The 23,590-nt window shown below is 47.2% G+C and overlaps 1 protein-coding gene across 2 annotated transcripts; it reads left to right on the top strand.

The window, feature by feature from the left end:
* Positions 1–952: 952 nt before the first annotated feature.
* On the top strand, positions 953–19,641 carry LOC144675369 (uncharacterized). 2 transcript variants are annotated; one of them, XM_078536198.1, is made up of 9 exons: positions 953–1,039; positions 2,914–2,975; positions 6,224–6,262; positions 6,545–6,577; positions 8,028–8,060; positions 8,356–8,397; positions 10,911–10,952; positions 16,314–16,352; positions 19,209–19,641. In XM_078536198.1, exons 1-9 carry the CDS (start codon positions 1,029–1,031, stop codon positions 19,211–19,213), a joined length of 306 nt encoding a protein of 101 aa, XP_078392324.1. In that variant the 5' UTR covers positions 953–1,028; the 3' UTR covers positions 19,214–19,641. The 2 variants fall into 2 exon arrangements, with proteins under 2 accessions (XP_078392324.1, XP_078392326.1); XM_078536200.1 differs by lacking the exon at positions 6,224–6,262.
* The last annotated feature ends 3,949 nt before the right edge of the window (positions 19,642–23,590 follow it).

Here is a 23,590-nt window from a genome sequence, read left to right on the forward strand (position 1 = left end):
AATGGTAACCCCCAGGATGTTGATAATGGAGGATTCAGTGATGGTAATGCCATTGAGCATCAAGGGGCGATGGTTAGATTCTCTCTTGTTGGAAATTGTCATTGCCTGACACTTGTGTGGCATGAATGTTACTTGCCACTTGTCAGCCCAAACCTGGATATTGTCCAGGTCTTGCTGCATTTGGACATGGACTGGCCTAACCAAACTTACAGTGGAGGACCAATTAATTCAAGGTCATTTTTTTTTTTCTTCTTCATTCACAGGATGTGGGCATCGCTGGCTGGGGATCAGCATTTATTGCCCATCCCTAATTTCCCTTGAGAAGATAGTGGTGGTGAGCTGCCTTCTTGAACCGCTGCAGCCCATGTGGTGTAGGTACTTTGAGATTTTTAAGCTCCTTGAGACATCCTGCGGTCATGAAAGGTGCTATATAAGCGGAAGTCTTCCTTACTTTAATTGCTAAAGAAGGAAGTTACATTGCTCTATCACTTTCCAGCACCTCGGGATGTCCCGAAGTGAATTGCAGCCAATGAGACATATAGTAACTGTTGTTAAATTGGTAAATGCAGCAGCCAATGAGCAGATCACATAAACAACACGGAGACTTGCCTGATGAGTGCTGGGTATTTGGTCCTCAGCTGATTTAGGTCAATATTTGTAGCCACCTGCTTTTGCTGAAATTCTTGTCTGTAACCTGATACTAGCCGTATAATTGCAGCAATGCACATAATCTCCTGACACAGAAATCTGTAATCAAACTGCGGCTCATTTTGCACCATATGATGAAAAAACCTCCTTTCAGATACTTTGTTTTGATGGATTGTGAGTGTGCTGCAATGTAATCCAACACTCTGTCCATCAGCGCTCTGATATTAACTGGCATCAGGCTACCCCATGTGAGTTGGCACACAAGTTACTGGTGTTATTCAGATTATAAAGACGGTCCGGGACGCTACATTTTCCAGTCCTGAAGGAAGTCTCCAGTTCAGATATTGCCTCTTGCTTGCAGACTTACTCTGAGTCTCATCATGCTGTCTAGGTAAGTATTAGCGGCCTTCAGGTAAGGATGGATCTGGCCCAGGTAAATTGGAATCAAAAATCAGCAGGCAAAGCTGTGATTGAACAATGGGCTGCCTTTCAGTTTGGGTGCAATCGAGGTGCATTCCCAAGGGAGGGAAAGGTCGGGCAAACAAACCCAGAGCTTCCTGGGTCATAGGAGAGATTGCGAGTTAGCTGAAGCAATAAAAGGGATGCGTACAATAGATGTCAAGTTGATAATGCATTTGAGAACCAGGCTGAATATAGAAAGTTCAGAGAGGAAGTGTTAAAAAAAAAAAGAGAAGTAAAGACAGAGTATGAGAAGAGGCTGGCAGTTAACATAAAAGAGAATCCAAAAGTCTTCTTTGCTTTTTATTTGGCTATAGGAGTGGCAAAAGGAGGAGTGGGGCTGATTAAGAACCTAAAAGAGGATTTGCACAGGGAGGCAGAGGGAGTGGCTGAGGTACTTTGCTTCTCTCTTCACCAAGGAAGAAGATGCTGCTTGAGTCATAGTGAAAGAGGAGGGAGTTGAGATACTGGATAGACTAAAAAGAGGAGGTATTGGTTAGGCTGGCTGTTGATAAGGCAGACGAGATGTATCCAAGGATACTGAGGGAAGTAAGGGTGGAAATTGTGGGGGCACAGGCCATAATTTCAGACTCAAAGGTGGTGCCAAGGACGAGCGAATTACAAACGTTACATTCCTATTCAAGAAAGGGTTGTTGGGACAAGCCCAGGAACTACGAGCCACTCAGTTTAACCTCGATGGTGGGAAAGCTTTCCGAAATGATAATCCGCAACAAAATAATCAGTCACTTGGACAATTGTGGATTAATTAATGATCAGTTTGTTAAGGGCAAATCATGTTTAACTAACTTGTGTTGTTTGATGAGGTAACAGTGAGGGTTGATGAGGGTAATGCAGTTGATATCATGTACATGGACTTCCATAAAGTGTTTGATAGAATGGCTCAAAGCAGTTTTGTCAGCAATGTTGAAGCCCATAGAATAAAAGGGACGGCAGCAACAGGGATACAAAATTGGCTGAGTGACAGAAAACAGAGAGTTGTGGTGATTGGTTGTTTTTCTGCCTGGAGGAAGGTTTGTAGTGGAGGTCTCCAAGGGTTGGGATTAAGAGTCTTTCTTAGCCTGATCTATATTAATGACCTAGCCTAGGGAGGACAGAGCACAATTTCAAAATTTCCAGATAATGCAAAAACTTAGACACATTGTGGTCCATGAGGAGGGTCATGTAGAACTTCAAAAGGACATGGGCAGGCTGGTGGAACGGGCCGACAATTTACAGATGAAATTTAAAGCAGCAAAGTGTGAAGTGAATCATTTTGGTAGGAAAAATGCAGAGAGACAATATAAAATAAAGAATATAATTCCAAAGCGGGTTGCAATAGCAGAGGGACTGAGGGGTACACGTACATAAATCATTGAAGTAGAGAGCGCAAGTTGCCAGCACAGTTAATAAGGTATCCTGGGCTTTAATAATAAGAGTGTAAGAACAAGGAGGGTATGGTGAACCTTTATAAACACTACTTCGGCCTCAACTGGAGTATTTTGTCCAATTCTGAGCACCACACTTCAGGAAGGATGTCCAGGTCTTGGAGAGAGTGCAGAGGAGACTAGGGTGCTTCCAAGGATGGGAGAGTTCAGTTAATGTGGAGAGACAGGAAAAGCTGGGATTGTTCTCCTTTGAGAAGATTCAATAGAGGTGTTCACAATCATGAAGGGTTTTGATTGAGCGAATTTTATAGAGTATAAAGGAGAAATTGGAAAATTGTATTGTTCTTTAAAAGAATCAGCACAAGCTAGCCTCCTCCTGTTAGATTCTGCTGTGTTTGCTAATGAAGGTGTTGTTTTATAGGTCCGTCCTCTGCTGTGTTCTGCTGGTTTTACTGGGATCCTGGCTGACTGCTGCAGGAAGAGGTAACAGAATGACTCCATTTTTCAAAAATTCTTCATGGGATGTGGGCATCACTGGCAAGGTCACCCATCCCTAATTTCCCTTGAACTGAGTGGATTGCCATACCTTTTCAGAGGGCAGTTAAGAGTCAGCTCCATTGCTGTGGTTCTGGAGTTAGATGTAGACCAGACCAAGTAAGCACAGCGGATTCCCTTCCCTGAAGGACATTAGTGAACCAGATGGGTTTTTCACAACAATCCTTGATAGCTTCATGGTCACCATTACTGAGACTAGTTTTCAATTGCAGATTTTAGTTACTAATTGAATTTAAATTCCCCCAGCTGTCACGGTGGGATTTGATCCCATGTCCCCTGAGCATTAGCCTGGGCCTCTGGTTTCCTCGGCTGGTGACATTACCGCTCCACCACTGTCTCCCCAGTTAGTGAATGAGGCCAGCCCACACTAGTGCTCTGTGGATCAGTTTGGTAGCACCCTCACCTCTGGTTCACAAGGTTCCAGCTTCAGGTTCTACTCCAGGATTTCAGCAGCTCCAGTGCGGTACTGAGGGAGTGCTGTACTGTCGGAGGTGCCGTCTTTTGGAGAAGATGTTAAAACCAAGGCTCCATCTGCCCGCTCTGGTGGACACAAACAATCCTATGGCATTATTTTGAAGAACCACAGGGGCATTATCCCCGAAGTCCTGGCCTATATTCATCCCTCAATCAACATCACAAAAAAACAGATTGTCTGGTCATTATCACACTGCTGTTTGTGGGAGCTTGCTGTGCACAAATTGTTGCCACATTTCCTACATTACAACATTTCCAAAAGCATTTCATTGGCTGTAAAATATTTTGGGATACCCTGAGGTCTTGAAAGGCGCTCTCTTTCTCTCACTCTCTTCTTTTGTCTCTCTCTCTGTCTCTCTCTCAATCTCTTTTTTGCTCTTTGTCTGTAAGTCTGTCTCTCTCTCTTTCTGTCTCTCTCTCTCTGTCTCTCTCTCTCACTCTCTTTCTTATATTCCCCCTCTTGCTGTTCTCTATCGACATCTCACCCCAGTTTATATTAGTCTAAACCCCTGCCCTTGTTTACCTACTGTGATTCAATGCCCCTTCTCGCTCTCTTTCTCGCTCTCTGTGTCCCTCTCTCTCACTCTCTCTCTCTCTCTCTGTGTCTCTCTCCCTCCCTTGATCTCTCTCTCACTCTTTCTCTCTCTCACTCTGTCTCTCTCTGCCTGTCCCTCTTTCTCACTCTCTTTCTCTCACTCTCTTCTTCTGTCTCTCTCTCTGTGTCCCTCTCTCTCACTCTCTTGATCTCTCTTTCTCACTCTCTCTGTCTATTCCTCTCTCTCTTTCTCTCTCTCATTCTTATTTTCTCTCTCTCTGTCTCTCTCTCTCGATCACTTTCTCACTCTTTGTCTATCTGCCTGTCTCTCTTTCTCTCTCTATCTCTCTCTGCCTGTCCCTCTTTCTCACTCTCTTTCTCTCACTCTCTTTTGTCTCTCTCTCTGTCTCTCTCTCAATCTCTTTCTTGCTCTTTCTCTGTCTGTCTGTCTGTCTCTCTCTCTCTCTCTCTCTCAATCTCTCCCTCCCTCTCTCTCCCTCTCTCTCTCACTCTTGCAAATAGCCTATTTTTTTTTCATTTTCTTGGAACTGCGGCTTTAAAATTGAACTGTGGCTTTAAAAAACTACAATGGCTGCAGTTGAAAGACATGTTCACTGGAACAGGATGAGGAATATCTATAACGTTGCTATCCTGGAACAAAGGGTGCCATAAGAGAACAGGATGTTACCGGAAAGGAGTTCTGGACTAGGGGTAACTGCCTAACGACAGTATTTTAATTGGCTCCTGACCAAGTGACCAGGGTTTTGTGTGGTAACAGTGCAGGCAGAACAGCTCCTGGCCTACAAAGAGGGGAGACCTGAAACCTCTCTCTCCTGTGTTTTTAAGATTCCAGCAATTCTGCCATAGTAGCTAGCTGGATATCCCTCACACCTCTGTAACCTGCTTTCTCTGAAAACTCAAGAGGAAAGGGGGAAAAATCACCAGTAGAGACATTGAAAAGCAAGTTTTTTCAACCAGTGAACCACAGACTGGAACACAGTGCTGGGAGACCACCTCGTATAATCAACAACAAATTGCAATGAATTTGGGAAGACATCAATTAAAATCAACCCATCTAATCCCGTACTCCGGATTGGTGTTACTGAACTAACACCCTTAAAGTCCATGTTTTGTGTGTCTTGTGTCTGTGTGTGTGTGTGTGTGTCTGTGTGTCTGTCTGTCTGTGTGTCTGTGTCTGTGTGTATAGGGATTTAAGAAGGGGTAGAGTTTAAGTTATAGTGTTAGAAGTTAGCAGTTCATATTTCTTTCTTTTGTGACTAGTTAAAGACAATTTGTTCAATAAACAGTTATTTACTTATTAAATTTACAAACCTGGTGCTCGTATTCTGTTAACCTAAATTAAACAGTTAGGTAGAATTGGGGAAATCTGGTGGTTTGGTCAAACATTTCACATTTGTCGTGGCTCAGGGAACAGTGGGGCTGATATTACAGCGCACTATCCCCAGTGAGTCGGGACACTCTCACCCTCTTTTTCTCTCTCTCTCTGTCTCTCTCTCTTGATCTTTCTCACTCTTTCTCTGTCTCTCTCTCTCCCTCTCTGTCTGTTCCTCTCTCACTCTTTCTGTCTCTGTCTCGCTTGATCTTTCTCACTCTTTCTCTGTCTCTCTCTCTCTCACTCCCTCTCTGTCTGTTCCTCTCTCACTCTTTCTCTCTCTCTCTCTTGATCTCTTTCTCAGTCCTTCTCTGTCTGTCTCTCTCCCTCCCTCTCTCTCTCCTTCACTCTCTCTTTGTCTCCCTCTGTCTCTCTCCTCTCTCTCTCTCTCCTCCTTCCTCTCTCTCTGTCTCTCTCTCTCTCTCTCTCTCCAGGTCTCAGCTCTTACTGACATTTCACATTTCCTCATCCCTGACTGGGTTGCTTTCAGGTTTTTTGTGAGATTAGGGGGCTGAATTTCCCCCCTTTGTCCCACCCCCAAATCAGACGAGACTGTGGCAGGAAAGGGGCAACATTAGTCTATAATCATGCTTAGTTGTCCTCCCAACTTCCCCCCACTCTATAACTACTGGTTACCCCACCTCACCTGCCCTCCTCACCTGAGCCGCTCCACCCCCCCATAGTGGGGAAATGGAGGGGGTGAGGAGTTGACACCAGATTCTGGCCATATTCAGGCTATTGGGAAACTCTCATCTCTTCTCTCTGCCCCCACAGGGAAAATGCACTCCAGAAAATCATCGGATCCCTGGGGAAGTGAGTGTTTCTCTTTCATTTGTTTCTATTGCTCTCCCGCTGAGTTTCATGGTGAGCGAGTGTCTTTGTGGAGAACAGACTGGAACTCATTTCTCTAGGGGAAGACTGAGGGGTGACCTGACAGGGGTCTTTAAAACTATGAAAGATGTGACCAGGTCGACGCAGAGAAAATGTTTCCGGTTGGGGGGTGGGGCAGCTTGTAGCTGCCAAAACAAAATCACCACAAGATAAAACTGGGAGAAAGGAATGTCATATTATCATGAAATCTCCATTTGATTTCAGGTCATTCCAGACACGATCGATCTGTCGGTGGCTGTAAGTATTTTTCTGCAATCCAGGGAGCGTATTTAAAGGTTTCCCCCCGGCCCAGTATCTCATTGGGTAGGTGCGTCACCCTCTGCAATCCCCCAGCACCAAGGCTGAAAACCAGTTCCTGCGCAGTGTCACCTTGGGTGCATTTGGCCTCAGTGCCTTGGGTTAAGGACGAGAACCATCCAACCTGGGCTCCGCCCCTCTGCTCTGAAATAAGACTTTACTCAGGGACACAGATTCTCAAGATTAGATCATCGAGGTGTATAAATCTTTGAAGGTGGCAGAACATACTGAGAGCACAGTCAGCAAGGCATACGGGATCTTGGGACCCGTGAATAGAGGCATTGAGTACAAAAGCAGGAAAGTTATGCTGAACTGTTATAAAATTCTGGTTAGGCCCCAACTGGAGTATTGTTCTGGTCACCACACTTTAGGAAGGATGTGGGGGTCATTGAGAGGGTAAGGAGGAGATTTACAAGAAGGGTTCCAGGAATGGGCGATTTCAGCTACAAGGTTAGGCTGGAGAAGCTGGGCTAGTTCTCCTCGGAGTGAAGGTGAAGGAGATTAAGGGAAGATTTGATAGAGCTGTACAAGATTATGACAGGTTTGGATAAGGAAGGATGTGAGGGCATTAGAGAGAATGCAGAAAAGATTGACAAGTATAGTTCCAGGGATGAGGAACTTCAGTTACGTAGATAGATTTGTCAAACTGGGACTGTTCTCCTTGCAGAAGAGAAGGTTGAAAGGAGGTTTTGATCGAGATGTTCAAAATCATGAGGGACAGAGTAGATAGGGAGAAACTGTTCCCATTGGTGAAAGGATTGAGACCAGAGTTAATTGGTTGGTAATTGGCAAAAGAAGCAAAGACGACATGAGGAAAAACTTTTTCACCCAGCAAGTGGTTAGGATCTGCCTGAGAGTATGGTAGGGACAGATTCAACCGAGGCATTCAAATGGGAATTCGATTATTACTTGAAAAGGAAGAATGTGCAGGTTTACGGGGAGAAGGTGGGGGAATGGCACTAGATGAATCACTCCTGCCGAGAGTTGGCACAGTCACGATGGACTGAATAGCCTCCTTCTGTGCTGTAATCTGTGATTCTACAGGTAGACAAAAAAAAACTCCTCCCACTAGCTGATGGTACAAGCACTAGAGGAAGCGGATTTAAGGTTTTGGGCAAGGGATTTAGTGGGGATGTGAGGAAAAACTTTTTTACACAGCGAGTGGTCATGGTCTGGAACTCACAGCCCATGAGGCTGGTGGAAATTGGATGGGCACTTATAAACTTGCAGGACTCTGGGGAGAGAGTGGGAGAGGGGAATTGATTGGACTGCTCAACCAAGGGCTGGCAAGGACTTGAACAGTTTCCTTCTTTACCGTAAATGACTCTGAGATACTCAAGGTGACAGTTTTGAGGGGAAAACACTCAAGAATTTTTTTCTTTTCCCTTAGTCTCCTCGCCAGATTCCCATTCTCTCGATGAAGGTAAGGGTTGTTTTATTATTTTAATTTGAAAATAATTTGATGTAAAATAAATGTACCTGCTTGATGAAGCAACTCACTGACTGATTCACTCAGTCCCTGTCCGTGTGGTGTCGGAGAGGCTCCTGTGTGCTGTCAGATGTTCTGTGGATGAAGGAAAATGAGTTGGCCTCTGAACATCTGTCCAGTATTGAGCTGAGTGATAAGACACTTTGTTGGGGTGAGGGCGTTGTGAAGGTCGGGGAGTGTGGGATTCCCTGTGATGTCTCTTTTCACTTTTGTCTCCTCTCTGTAACAGGTAGCTTCTCCAGCCTTTATGACTATGGCGATTTTCTGTTAGGTAGGAAACGTAATCTTGTATTTTTTTTCTTCTTGCTTGTCCCTCTGGATTGTCGGCAACACTGGCAAAGGGGTTAAATTGCGTCAGGCTGCCTGAACCAGTTGTTATCCTAGAACGGTGACAGCACAGGAGGCCATGCAGCCCACTCTGACTGTGCTGGCCCTCATCGAGAGGATCTCTCCTCATCCAGATCAGATCAGATCAGCCATGATCTTGTTAAATGGTGGAGCAGGCTCGAGGGGCTGAATGGCCTACTCCTGCTCCTTGTTTGTATGTTCATATATGTCCCACTACCCCACCTTTTCCCCCTAGCCCAGCACAATTTTCTCCTGATAATTTGCCCAATTCCCTTTTGAAAGCTAGCATTAAACTTGCCTTCCCCACACTCTCAGGCAGCACATTGCAGATCCTAACCATTCGCTGCGTAAAGAGGTTTTTCCTCATGTTGCCTTTGTTCTTTCGCCAATCATCTTAAATCGGCACCTTTTGGTTCTTGGTTCCATAATGGGAAGGATTTCTATCTACTCTGTCCAGACCCCTCATGATTTTGAATACCTCTATCAAATCTCCTCAGCCTCTTCTCTGAGGAAAACAGTCCCAGCTTCTCCAATCTATCTTCGTAACTGAAGTTCCTCATCCCTGGAACCATTCTCATGAATCTTTTCCCCAATTCCTTCACATTCTTCCTAAAGTGTGCCACCCAGAACTGGACACAGTATGCTAGCTGAGGCTAAGCCAGTGTTTTATACAAGTTTATTCATCCTGGTTCTTGTACTCTTTGCCCCTGTTAATAAAACCCAAGATACTGTATGCTTTCTTAACCACTTTCTCAACCTGTCCTGCCACCTTCAATGATTTATGCACATATACACCCAGGTCCCTCTGCTCCCCCTTTAAAACTGTGTCCTTTGTTATATTGTCTCTCCATGTTCTTCCTACCAAAATGAATCACTTCACACTTCTCCAAAAGGGGGGGGTGTCTAGTGACACCAGGGTGGTCAATGAAAGATTTAACTCCGTTCCCTCATACAGAGGCCATTCATCCCATCTTGCCCGTACTACCTCTTTAAATAGCTACCCAATTTAACCCCACACCTTGTTCTCTCCCTGTATCAATTATCTACCCCAGTCGGTTTCGCAGCTTATTATTCAATCTGCTTCAACCACTCATTCAGGCTACACATTCCAGGTCACAACAATACGCTGCGTAAAAATATTTCTCAGCTGCCCCTGGCTTTTTGTCAATTATCTTCAATCTGTGTCCCTCTGGTTACTGATCATCCTGCCACCGGAAACAGTTTCTCCTTATTTACCCTATCAAAACACTTCATGATTTTGAACACCTCCATCAAATCTTCCCATTAACCTTCTCTGCTCCTAGGAGAACAATTCCAGTTCACCAGTCTCTCCATGTAGCTCAAGTTTCTCACAGGAACCTGTCGCACCTTGGACGTTGTCTAGCACATTCTGGTGATGGACTCCAGGGTAGGGGTTGCCAACTTGGACCTATTCCTGCAGGTTTCATCACATGACCATCTCCTTCCAGCTGCCCCGCCCCCAAACTCCTCCCATTGGCTGAGCTGACGCATCCCTCTTCCGAGGCAACCGCCTTCCAGAGCCAACGAGGGAGCAAACAGCTTCGTCGTCACCTGATTGGATGATTCAGTTTTGGTCACCACAGTTTAGGAAGGATGGGTGGGTCCTGGAGAGGGTGTAGAGGAGATTTACCAGAATGGTTCCAGGGATGGAGGAATTGAGCTGTGAGGTTAAGTTGGAGAAGTTGGGGTTGCTCTCCTTGGAGCAGAGGAGATTGAGGGGGGATTTGACAGAGGTGTACGAGATTTTGACAGGTTTAGACAAGGTAGATGAGGAAAACTGTTCCTCTCAGCTGATGGTACAAAGACCATGATGGGCACCGATTTACGGTCTTGGGCGTGAGATGTAGGGAGGAAGATGGGGAAGAACTAGTTTACATAGCGAGTGGTGATGACCTGGAACTCGCTGCCTACTAGGATGGTGGAAGTGGAAAACAATCCAGGATTTCAGAAGGAAATGGGATGGGCTCTTGAAGGAAAAAAACCTGCTGGGCTTCGGGGAACAAGCAGGCGGGGGGTGGGGGAGGGATTGACTGGATTGCTCCACAGAGAACCAGCATAGATTCAATGGACTGAATGGCCTCTTTCTGTTCTGTAATGAATCTATGACTCAGCCTGTTCTTCTTCCCATCACCAGAGCTTTTGTAACCAATAGACAAAGGTCTTCAAAGATTTCTTTTCTGAATTGTCCCGATGGTTTTTCTCCTGGGTTGACCCCAGTCATGTCCTGGAGAATCCTGGAGGGGTTGGCAACCTGGAGGTATGGGCACAGATGTTCCTGAGGGGGGTGGGCACCTGACTAGATGCCAGGCCGAGAAGCAAAAATGGAATTTGAGAAAAGCGGGAAATGTACTCAGAAAAAATAGAGAGTGGGATTGTAGACGTTAAAACTTATTCCATTCTTGTATTGGCTTTCAGCACCTGGGAGACGTGTAAGATCTGCAAATTCTGGCAAACGCTGTGAGTATCAGGAGATGTCTGGGCTGCAATCTACAGCATGTTGAACAATTATTTGAAATGATCGTGAAGTTCCCCCACCCCTGATATATCACACTGGCTGACTGCAGACACCAGGAATGTTCAGAGTCACTCCCTGCTCTGGGGGAACTTGCCCTGTTTCTGACTTTGTTCTAATTGGCTCTCAGTGAAGTTCAGCACTTGAGGTCTTCCACCTCACTGTCCATGGCCTCTTGCTAAATGGGCTTGTCAGTGGATGAGCTTGGCTCTGATGTCTCCTGTGGCCCACCAGCCTTACAGCACTTGATGTTAGAGCTCACACATAAATGATGGGGATTTGGGAGAGAAACTGTGAGCGAAAGGGATGGAACTGTGAGGGCAAAGATGTTGAGAGGCAGGGGGAATGGGAATGGAGGATGGAGCACAGGATGATGGGGGGCTCCTAGACACCCAGGGACACACGCTTGGATAGATCTCGGACACAAAGGACAGGGACAGACATTGAGGGATTGACTCCAGGAGATTGACTCTGAAGGACTAAGTATTCATTTCAATTAGGAATTAAAAATGTATAACTTATTTGCAGGTGGTACTAGCAAAGTACCTGCAAAGCCCTCCCTACTAACATTTGGGGGCTTGTGCCAAAATTAGGAGAACTGTCTCACAGACTAGTCAAACAACAGCCTGACATAGTCATCCTCACAGAATCATACCTTACAGATAATGTCCCAGACTCCACCATCACCATCCCTGGGTATGTCCTGTCCCACCAGCAGGACAGACCCAGCAGAGGTGGCGGCACAGTGGTATACAGTAAGGAGGGAGTTGCCCTGGGAGTCCTCAACATCGACTCCAGCCCCCATGAAGTGTCATGGCATCAGGTCAAACATGGGCAAGGAAACCTCCTGCTGATTACCATGTACCGCCCTCCCTCAGCTGATGAATCAGTGCTCCTCCATGTTAAACGCCAGTTGGAGGAAGCACTGAGAGTGGAAAAGACGCAGAATGTACCCTGGGTGGGGGACTTCAATGTCCATCACCAAGAGTGGCTCAGTAGCACCACTACTGACCGAGCTGGCTGAGTCCTAAAGGACATAGCTGCTGGACTGGGTCTGTGGCAGGTGGTGAGGGAACCAATAAGAGGGAAAAACATACTTGACCTCATCTCACCAACCTGCCTGCTGCAGATGCTGCAGATGTCCTGTCTTCACATTGAGGATACCCTCCATCGTGTTGTGTGGCACTACCACCGTGCTAAATGCGATAGATTTTGAACAGATCCAGCAACTCAAGACTGGGCACCCATGAGGCGCTGTGAGCCACCAGCAGCAGCAGAATTGTACTCAAACACAATCAGTAATCTCATGACCCAGCATATCCCCCACTCTACCATTACCACCAAGCCTGGTTCAATGAAGAGTGCAGGAGAGCATGCTAGGAGCAGCACCAGGCATACCTAAAAATGAGGTGTGAACCTAGTGAAGCTATAACACAGGACTACTTGTGTGCCAAACAGCATAAGCAGCAAGTGATAGACAGATTCGAGCGATTCTGATTAAGCGATTCCACAACATAAAGAGTCTGCAGAGGGATATAGACAGGTTAAGTGAGTGGGCAAAAACTTGGCAGATGGAATATAATGTAGGAAAATGTGAGGTTATGAACTTTGGCAGGAATAGAGGAGCTGAATATTATTTAAATGGAGAAAGGCTGCAGAAAGCTGCAGCACAGAGGGATTTGGGGTCCTCGTGCATGAATCACAAAGGGCTAGCACACAAGTTCAACAGGTAATAGGGAAGGCAAATGGAATGTTGGACTTTATTTCAAACGGAATGGAGCATAAAAATAGGGAAGTCTTGTAAAACTATACAAGGCATTAGTTAAACCACACCTAGAATACTGTGAACAGTTTTGGTCCCTTTATCTAAGGAAAGGTATACTGGCATTGGAGGCAGTCCAGAGAAGGTTCATTAGGTTGATCCCAGGTATGGAGGGATTTTCTTATGAGGAGAGGTTGAGTAAGTTGGGCCTGTACTCATTGGAGTTTAGAAGAATGAGAGGCGACCTTATTGAAACATATAAGATTTTTAGGGGGCTTGACAGGGTAGATGCTGAGAGGTTGTTTCCCCTTGTGGGAGAGTCTAGGACCAGAGGGCATAATCTCAGGGTAAGGGGTCGTCCATTTAAAACAGAGATGAGGAGCAATTTCTTCTCTCAGAGGGTAGTGAATCTGTGGAATTCTTTACTGCAGAGGGCTGTAGAGGCTGGGTCGATAAGTATATTCAAGGCTGAGATAGACAGATTTTAATCAGTAAAGGAATCAAGAGTTATGGGGAAAATGCAGGAAAGTGGAATTGAAGATTATCAGATCAGCCACGATCTCATTGAATGGCAGAGCAGACTTGATTGGCCAAAAGGCCTGCTTCTGCTCCTACGTCTTATGGTCTTATGGTCGACTTATGGTCAACTGATCAGATCTAAGTCCTGTCACATCCAGTCGTGATTGGTGGTGGACAGTTAAACAAATCACTGGAGGAGGAAGCTCCACAAATACCCCCATCCTCAATTATGGAGGAGCCCAGCACATTAGTACAAAAGTTAAGGCTGAAGCATTTGCAACAATCTTCAGCCAGAAGTGCCGAGTGGATGATCCATCTCGGTCTCTTCCGGAGGTCCCCAGCATCACAGATACCAGTCTTCAACCAATTCAATTCACTCCGCGTGATATCAAGAAATGGTTGAAGGCACTGGATACTGCAAAGGCTGTGGGACCTGATAATATTCCGGCAATAGTACTGAAGCCTTATGCTCCAAAACATACCACACCCCCAGCCAAGCTGTTCGAGTACAGCTACAACTCTGGCGTCTACCTGGCAATATGGAAAATTGTCCAGGTATGTCCCATACAAAAATCAGGACAAATCCAACCTGGCCAATTACCTTGGCCAATCAGTCTACTCTCAATCACCAGTAAAGTGATGGAAGGGGTCAACAGGGCCATCAAGTGACACTTGCTTAGCAATAACCTGCTCACTGGCTCTCAGTTTGGGTTCCGCCAGGGCCACTCAACTTCTGACCTCATCACAGCCTTGGTTCAAACATGGACAAAAGAGCTGAACTCCTGAGGTGAGGTGAGAGTGACTGCCCTTGACATCAAGGCTGCATTTGACCGAGTGTGGCATCAAGGAGCCCTAGCAAAACTGGAGCCAATGGGAATCAGGGGGGGAAAGCTCTCCACTGGTTGGAGTCATATCTAGTACAAAGGTAGATGATTGTGGTTGTTGGAGGTCAGTCATCTCAAGTCTAGGACATCACTGCTACTGGCCTAGCTAGCAACACCCGCATCCATGAATGAATTAGAAAAAAGTTAATAAGCACAGTAAATTGTAGTATACAAGGAACTATTCTAAGTTAATTAAGAAAGTAATTAAATTAAATTCCTAAATAACATAACTAACAATGGCAGGACAGGTATTATGTTGCAGCTGTGGAATGTGGGTGATCCTGGGCAATAACGTGATCCAGGACAAACAGGTCTGCAAAAAGTGTAAGCAGCTAGAGCAATTCCAGATCAGGATTATAGGCCTCACCAGTGCCCTGTACAACTGAAGAAAACCTCCCTCCTTCTGGAATACTGTATGGGTACATTATTGGTCTCCTCATTTAAGGAAGGATGTCAATGCGTTGGAAGCAGTTCAGAGAAGCTTTACTGGACTAATACCAGGAATGGGTGGGTTGTCTTATGAGGAAAGGTTGGACAGGCTAGGCTTGTATCCGCTAGAGTTTAGAAGAGTAAAAGGTGACTTGATTGACCCTGAACAGTCTTGACAGGGTGGATGTGGAGAGGATGTCTCCTCTTGTGGGAGAATCTAGAACTAGGGGTCACTGTTTAAAAATAAGGAATCGCCCATTTAAGACAGAGATGAGGAGAATTTTTTTCTTTCTGAGTGTCATGAGTCTTTGGAACTCTCTTCCTCAAGAGGCAGTGGAAACGGTCTTTGAATATTTTTAAGGCAGAGGTAGGTAGCTCCTTGGTAATCAAGGGGGTGAAAAGTTATCAGGGACAATTGGAAATGTGGGGTTGAGGTTACAATCAGATCAGTCATGATCTTACCGAATGGCGGAGCAGGCTCAAGGGGGAGGTGGCCTACTCCCACTCCTAATTCGTATGTTTGTATGACACTCGGGGACTGACACTGAGAGACTGACTCTGAGGGACTGACACTGCGGGACTGACTCTGAAGGACTGACTCTGAAGGACTGACTCTGAGGGACTGACACAGGGACTGACTCTGAGGGACTGACTCTGAGGGACTGACTCTGAGGGACTGACTCTGAGGGACTGACACTGAGGGACTGACACTGAGGGACTGACTCTGAGGGACTGACTCTGAAGGACTGACACTGAGGGACTGACTCTGAAGGACTGACACTGAAGGACTGACACTGAAGGACTGACTCTGAGGGACTGACTCTGAGGGACTGACACTGAGGGACTGACTCTGAAGGACTGACACTGAAGGACTGACACTGAAGGACTGACTCTGAGGGACTGACTCTGAGGGACTGACACTGAAGGACTGACACTGAGGGACTGACTCTGAAGGACTGACACTGAAGGACTGACACTGAAGGACTGACACTGAAGGACTGACTCTGAAGGACTGACACTGAGGGACTGACTCTGAGGGACTGACACTGAGGGACTGACACTGAAGGACTGACTCTGAAGGACTGACACTGAGGGACTGACTCTGAGGGACTGACACTGAGGGACTGACACTGAAGGACTGACTCTGAAGGACTGACACTGAGGGACTGACTCTGAGGGACTGACACTGAGGGACTGACTCTGAAGGACTGACTCTGAAGGACTGACTCTGAGGGACTGACACTGAAGGACTGACACTGAAGGACTGACTCTGAGGGACTGACACTGAGGGACTGACTCTGAGGGACTGACTCTGAGGGACTGACTCTGAGGGACTGATACTGAGGGACTGACACTGAGGGACTGACACTGAGGGACTGACTCTGAGGGACTGACTCTGAGGGACTGACACTGAAGGACTGACTCTGAAGGACTGACTCTGAGGGACTGACACTGAGGGACTGACACTGAGGGACTGACTCTGAGGGACTGACTCTGAGGGACTGATACTGAGGGACTGACACTGAGGGACTGACACTGAGGGACTGACTCTGAGGGACTGACTCTGAGGGACTGACACTGAGGGACTGACTCTGAAGGACTGACTCTGAGGGACTGACACTGAGGGACAGACAAGCCGGGACGGACTCTGAGACAGATGGTCAGACACATCCCCGGCGACAGACACTCAGGAAGTTTTCTTTGTTTCCCAGCAGATGTACAGAAATCGGACCATCATGACTCGGACCACGGTAAGATCTGTTTTCTTATCTTGCTGGGTAAATGTGGGATGGAGTTTCACCAAGAACAAGGGCCTGGGGGAGATCCCAGTCTGGGTAGTGACCACCTCCTTTTCGAGGAGCCCCATATCCCATTGCCAATCCCATTGCACTGGGTCTGAACCATCTATACTCAGCCTAGTTCTGACTTGTATTATCCACCTGACATTTGTCATACATCCCCTTTTTCTGCTTCATTTTAATTTCATTATCCAGTAAGTTCTAGATTTGTTTAACCTACCTTTCCACCTAGTGGGAATGTACATCAAGTGTACCTCAACCATCTCTTTAAAGACAGCTCATTGAGCGGGGAGCTGGTGGTGTAGTGGTAATGTCATTGGGCCTAATAACTCAGGGATCCAGGCTAATGCTCTGGAGACAAAGGTTCAAATCCCACCATAGCAGCTTATGAAATTTAAATTCAATTAATAAATTTGGAATTAAAAGCTAGGCCTAGTAATAATAGCCATTGTTAATTGTTGTAAAAGCCCATCTGGTTCATTAATGCCCTTGAGGGAAGGAAATCTACCATCCTTACCTGGTCTGGCCTACAGACCCAAAGCAATGTAATTGACTCTGAAATGTCCTCTATCAAGCCACTCAGCTGATGGGCAACAAATGCTCACAGTGACACCCACTTCCCATGAAAGAATAAAGAGAAATAAAATTGTTCTGTTACAGTTTTGCCCGCCAATCTTTGATTCCAATTTACTCCTATTTTAAAACTGGCAAAGTGGATGGGTTTTGAATGGGTGAAAATCGAGCCCCAAACCTTTGTCGAGGAGATTGTGCCAATCATTCTCCCCTCTGGGAGATGGTGGAGACGTGGTTATGTCACTGGACTAGTGATGCAAAGAGTTCTTGGGGGTGACCAGGGATTGGGCGATTGGAGGGCAGGGAAGTGGGATGAATTGGACCGGTCTTTCAGAGAAGCTCACTTTGCTAAACGGCCTCCTCTGTGCCACATGATTAATGTTTGAAATTCCTCACAGATCATGTGGGGTCAAGGCACTGAGGGGGGGAGGATTGAGGGACTGAGGAGGGTCAAGGCACTGAGGGGGGGAGGATTGAGGGACTGAGGAAGGTCGAGGCACTGAGGAGGGATGAAGGATTGAGGGACTGAGGAGGGTCGAGGCACTGAGGAGGGGAGAAGGATTGAGGGACTGAGGAGGGTAGAGGGACTGAGGAGGGGAGAAGGATAGAAGGACTGAGGAGGGTCGAGGCACTGAGGAGGGGAGAAGGATTGAGGGACTGAGGAGGGTAGAGGCACTGAGGAGGGGAGAAGGATTGAGGGACTGAGGAGGGTCGAGGCACTGAGGAGGGGAGGAGAATAGAAGGACTGAGGAGGGTAGAGGCACTGAGGAGGGGGAGGATTGAGGGACTGAGGAGGGTAGAGGCACTGAGGAGGGGGAGGATTGAGGGACTGAGGAGGGTAGAGGCACTGAGGAGGGGAGAAGGATTGAGGGACTGAGGAGGGTAGAGGCACTGAGGAGAGGAGAAGGATTGAGGGACTGAGGAGGGTAGAGGCACTGAGGAGGGGAGAAGGATTGAGGGACTGAGGAGGGTAGAGGCACTGAGGAGGGGAGAAGGATTGAGGGACTGAGGAGGGTAGAGGCACTGAGGAGGGGAGGAGAATAGAAGGACTGAGGAGGGTAGAGGCACTGAGGAGGGGGAGGATTGAGGGACTGAGGAGGGTAGAGGCACTGAGGAGGGGGAGGATTGAGGGACTGAGGAGGGTAGAGGCACTGAGGAGGGGGAGGATTGAGGGACTGAGGAGGGTAGCGGCACCGAGGAGGGGAGAAGGATTGAGGGACTGAGGAGGGTCGAGGCACTGAGGAGGGGTGAAGGATTGAGGGACTGAGGAGGGTAGAGGCACTGAGGAGGGGAGAAGGATTGAGGGACTGAGGAGGGTCGAGGCACTGAGGAGGGGTGAAGGATTGAGGGACTGAGGAGGGTAGAGGCACTGAGGAGGGGAGAAGGATTGAGGGACTGAGGAGGGTCGAGGAACTGAGGCTAAGAGACTGAAGAGGAACAGAGGATTGAGGAGATTGAGCTAGTGGAGGTGTTTCAGATCACTAAAGGATTTGATTGGCTCAATAGAAACTGTTTCCTCTAGTTGGGGGGGTGTGAGGGGTGGGGTGAACAAGGGGGTAGAACCTTAAAATTAGGGCCAGGCCGCTCAGGGGTGATGTCAGGAAGTACTTTTTTTTTTGCATAAAATAGATGAATTTGAGAATAATCTGTGGAAACAATATTTCAGTGAGTGAGTAGTCAGCCTGTGAGACAATGAAAGAATATAGTGTTCATATATTCAAATGCAGATTCATTTCGTTTCAGGAAATAACATTTGGGCTCCACTATATGGATTATTTAGGAGGTGCCATGTGGTGAGTGTAGTTCAGGGGGAGCTGGTCACTTTGCTGCTGTGGTTCAGAAAGCTCTGCGCCAACTGGATGGTTAGTTTGGAGTTTACCTCATGCAGCTTAGGCCATGGCCGGTTTCAGTGCTCGAATGGCTGAGACAATCATTGTCGACATTGTCCAGTCCCTTTGGAATTTTAAAATCTGTTTTCTGGCGAGAACAATTCCCCTTTCTGTAATCGCTCCTCATTGTCCAGAGCAGAGTTCCCGTTTCTCTCCTGTATCATTTCAGTTCCAGTTGAAGAGCTGTCACAGTGCTGACAGGATGGGCCGAAGGGCCATCTTCTCCGCTGTAAACCCTTACGATTCAGTGGGGGGGGGGGGTTTAAGCTCGAGTTAAGGAGATTGATATGAGCAGAGGATTGATTTGAATCAAATCACACTGAAGTGTCTCTCATTCTTATTTTAGAGTGAAGTGTCTGAGATGTCTGGCCTGAGACAGAAGCTTTCACTGCGACCTGCTTTCATAGACTTCAACCTACCTTTCAACGTCAGTGCTAATGAGAATCACCATTGATCCCCCACACTATATCCATTCATGTCAGACTTGCAACCAGACACATAACCGTGCACACATACACCGTGCAGAGAGAGAGAGAGGGAGAAACAGAGAAAGATAGAGAGACAGAGAGAGACAGATATACACAAAGACATACAAAAAGAGACAGTGACAGAGAGACACAATGACAGACACACACGTGGAGACATAGTGACAGAGAGACACAGAGAGACAGAGAGAGACACACACAGAAATAGAGAAGGGCATATAGACACAGATAGAAAGAGAAAGAGAGACAGAGACACTAACAGAGAGAAACAGTGACAGAGGGACAGATAGAACACACAAGGGAGAAACAAACAGACAGAGAAACATAAGTGATAGGGAAACAGAGAGATGCAGTGAGAAACACACAGGTGGGGACAAAGAGACACGAGACACACACACACACACCCACCCACACACACACACACACACACCCACCCACAAGCACACACACCCACCCACCCACACACACACACATACACACACACAATCCTGAGCCACTCTCAGTTATCAATATGGACCAGGCCTTGAGAGAAGGATGTGCTCTGGGAATAGTTCATGGCTATGTGTGTGTACATGTGTGTGTATGTTTGTGTGTGTGGCCTGTGTATACATATGCCACACGCACAAACATACATATGCATGTACACAAGAAAAAGGACCTTTGGATTTTCCCACCCTCACCAGAATTGCTCCTCATCCTTACCCAACCCAAGCAGTGATTTTCTTTGTGATTGGCTCCTCTTTTAGATGCTTTGTAGCTTAGAAACAACGCTGTTGCCTCAGTCTTGCTGGTGTCCATGGAATCAAAGCCTAGGCGTTTGAACCAACAGGAGAATTTGCACCATTTACAGAAATTGTTTGTAAAAAAGACTGTAGCTATCTGCCAAATATCTTTCCATTTCTTCAGTTTGTCAGATTCCGCTGCTCAATAAAAGATTCACTTGCGAATTAAATTATTTGCTTTGTTGGAAAATTTACTTCCCGGTGACGTGTTTATTGTTGTTCCTTACTCAGGCTCCTCAACCTCACCTGAGCAGACCCCCACCCTCACCTGAGCAGACCCCCACCCTCACCTGAGCAGACCCCCACCCTCACCTGAGCAGAACCCCACCCTCACCTGAGCAGACCCTCACCCTCACCTGAGCAGACCCCCCACCCTCACCTGAGCAGAACCCCACCCTCACCTGAGCAGACCCCCCACCCTCACCTGAGCAGACCCCCACCCTCACCTGAGCAGACCCCCACCCTCACCTGAGCAGACCCCCACCCTCACCTGAGCTGCCCCCCCAATCCTCACTCTCACCTGAACTGCCCCCCCATCCACACCAGAACTGCGCCTCCATCCCCACCCTCAGCAGAACTGCCCCCGCAACCTCACCTAAACCAGCAGTCAATGACACAAACTCAAAAGCAAAAATACCGCAGATTCTGGAAATCTGAAATAAAATACTGGAAATACTCAGCAAGTCCGGCAGCGTCTGCGGAGAGAGAAACTGAGGTAATGTTTCAGGTTCTAGGAAAGTAAGTCACTGACCTGAAACATTAACTGTTTCTCTCTCCACAGATCCCCAGTAGTCAATGAGCTTCAGCTGGAAGACCTGTCCTTTCTGACTGAGAGGTGATGATGTCGTCTGAGTTACGGAGGGTGTTGGACAATATCTGTTAATAAGCTGATAAAATTCAATGGAGGGAGGGTAATATCTTTAGAGTGAAAGAAAAATCAAGGAAATCTGTATAAAATGACAATGGTGCTGAACTGGCTGGAGGAGAGACTGATGGACAATAGCCTGGCCATTGCACACACACACACACACACACACACACGTGCACACACGGGACACACAGGCCCGTGCACACACAGACGCACAGGATACACAGACACGTGCGCACACAGACGCACAGGATACACAGACACGTGCACACACAGACACACGGGACACACGGACCTGTGTACACACAGACACATGGGCCTGTGTACACACACACACACGTGCACACACACACACACACACACACAGACGCACGGGACACACAGGCCTGTGCACACACAGACGCACGGGACACACAAACACGTGCACACACAGACGCACGGGACACGCAGACACGTACACACACACACGTGCACACACAGACGCACGGGACACGCAGACACGTGCACACACACACACACACGTGCACACACAGACGCACGGGACACACAGACACGTGCACACACAGACGCACGGGACACACAGGCCTGTGCACACACTAACGCACGGGACACACACACACGTGCACACACAGACGCACGGGACACACAAACACGTGCACACACAGACGCACGGGACACACACACACGTGCACACACAGACACACGGGACACGCAGACACGTGCACACACAGACACACGGGACACACAGACACGTGCACACACAGACACACGGGACACACGGACCTGTGTACACACAGACACACGGGCCCGTGCACACACACACGCACGGGACACACAGGCCCGTGCACACACAGACGCACGGGACACACAGACACGTGCACACACAGACACACGGACACACATACGCACAATCAGGCACGGTCCATCTTGGCTTCAGTGGATGTAAGAATGGGGGTGGGGGTGGGGGGGGGGAGGAGATATAAAACTGGCGATGGTTCCTCCCCAGTTTTACATCGCCACACAAAATCTGCAGATGCTGAAAATCTGAAATAAAAACAGAAAATGGTGGAAAAACTCTGCAGGTCTGGCAACATCTGTGGAGAGAGAAGCAGAGTTAACGTTTTGAGTCCAACGTGAATTCCGACGAAGAGTCATATTGGAGTCAAAACATTAACTCTGTTTCTCTCTCCACAGATGCTGCCTGACTTGCTGAGATTTTCTTTCTGATTTTAGATCAAAAGTGTACCTCACTGCACTCTGGAGCACCAGTTGGTAACCCCACTGCCCTGATCAGACTGCACTTTAAGTACTTCTCAATATTTGCCCATCAGGTCACAAACAAAGCATCCACAGCGTCTTACAGCACAGAGGGAGGCTTTGCTGCCCATCAGATACAGTGCATTCCCACAACCTCTCCCTTTGTCCTCAAATTGTTCCCTCCAGTCATCAACTCACCCACCAGCGGAAGTAATTGTCACTGACTCAGACTCCTACAAAATTTTAAACTTAACCCTCTTAGTTCTGATAGAGATAGCTAGCAGGGAAGGCATTTTTAAAAATTCTTCCATGGGATGTGGACATCACTGGCATGGCCATTATTTGTTGCCAATCCCTAATTGCCCTTGAACTGAGTGACTCGCTAGGTCATCGCAGTTAAGAGTCAACCACATCAGTGAGAGTCTGAAGTCACATGTAGGACAGACCAGAGCAGATTTCCTTCCCTGAAGGATATCAGTGAATCAGATGGGTTTTTACAACAATTGATGATAGTTTCATGGAGAGAATATGAAACTCTCTACCACAGAGAGTGATTGAGGTGAATGGTATAGATACATTGAAGGGGAGTTGGATAAATATATGAGAGAGAAAGGAATAGGGTGAGGTGAAGATTGGGTGAAAGGAGACTTGTGTGCAGCACAAACAGCAGCATGGACTCATTGGGCTGAATGGCCTGATTCTGAGCTGTTTATCCATCATAAAGACATCCTCTTGACTTTTTCTGTTTCAGTGGTAGCGGGCCTCAGTTTCCAGAGTCTCTTCTCTGGAGAAAATTGAGAAACTTTGGCAGGCAGCCAATGTGATCTCCTCTTTCCATGACAACATGAAACTTGGTGGGAATGTGAGCGATGAGGAGGGTGTGGAGAAGCTTCAAGGCGATTTTGACAGGTTGAGTGAGTGGACAAATACATGGCAGATGCAGTATGGCGTGGATAAGTGTGAAGTTACCCACTTCAGTAGGAAAAACATAATGGCAGAGTGTTATCTAAATGGTGCTAGATTGGGAAATGTTGGTGTACAAAGGGACCTGGGTGTCCTTGTACACCAGTCACTGAAAGCAAGCATGCAGATGCAGCAAGCAGTTAAAAAGGCAATTGGTATGTTGGCCTTCATTGCGAGAAGACTTGAGTACAGGAGCAAGGATGTCTTACTGCACCGATACAGGGCCTTAGTGAGACCACACTTGAAGTATTGTGTGCAGTTTTGGTCTCCTTACCTAAGAACGATAATACTTGCCATAGAGGGAGTGCAGCGAAGGTTCACCAGGCTGATTCCTGGGATGGCAGGATTGTCATATGAGGAGAGATTGGGCCGA

The sequence above is a fragment of the Cetorhinus maximus genome, chromosome 3, assembly GCF_964194155.1.
Source record: "Cetorhinus maximus chromosome 3, sCetMax3.hap1.1, whole genome shotgun sequence".
NCBI classification, from domain to species: domain Eukaryota; kingdom Metazoa; phylum Chordata; class Chondrichthyes; order Lamniformes; family Cetorhinidae; genus Cetorhinus; species Cetorhinus maximus.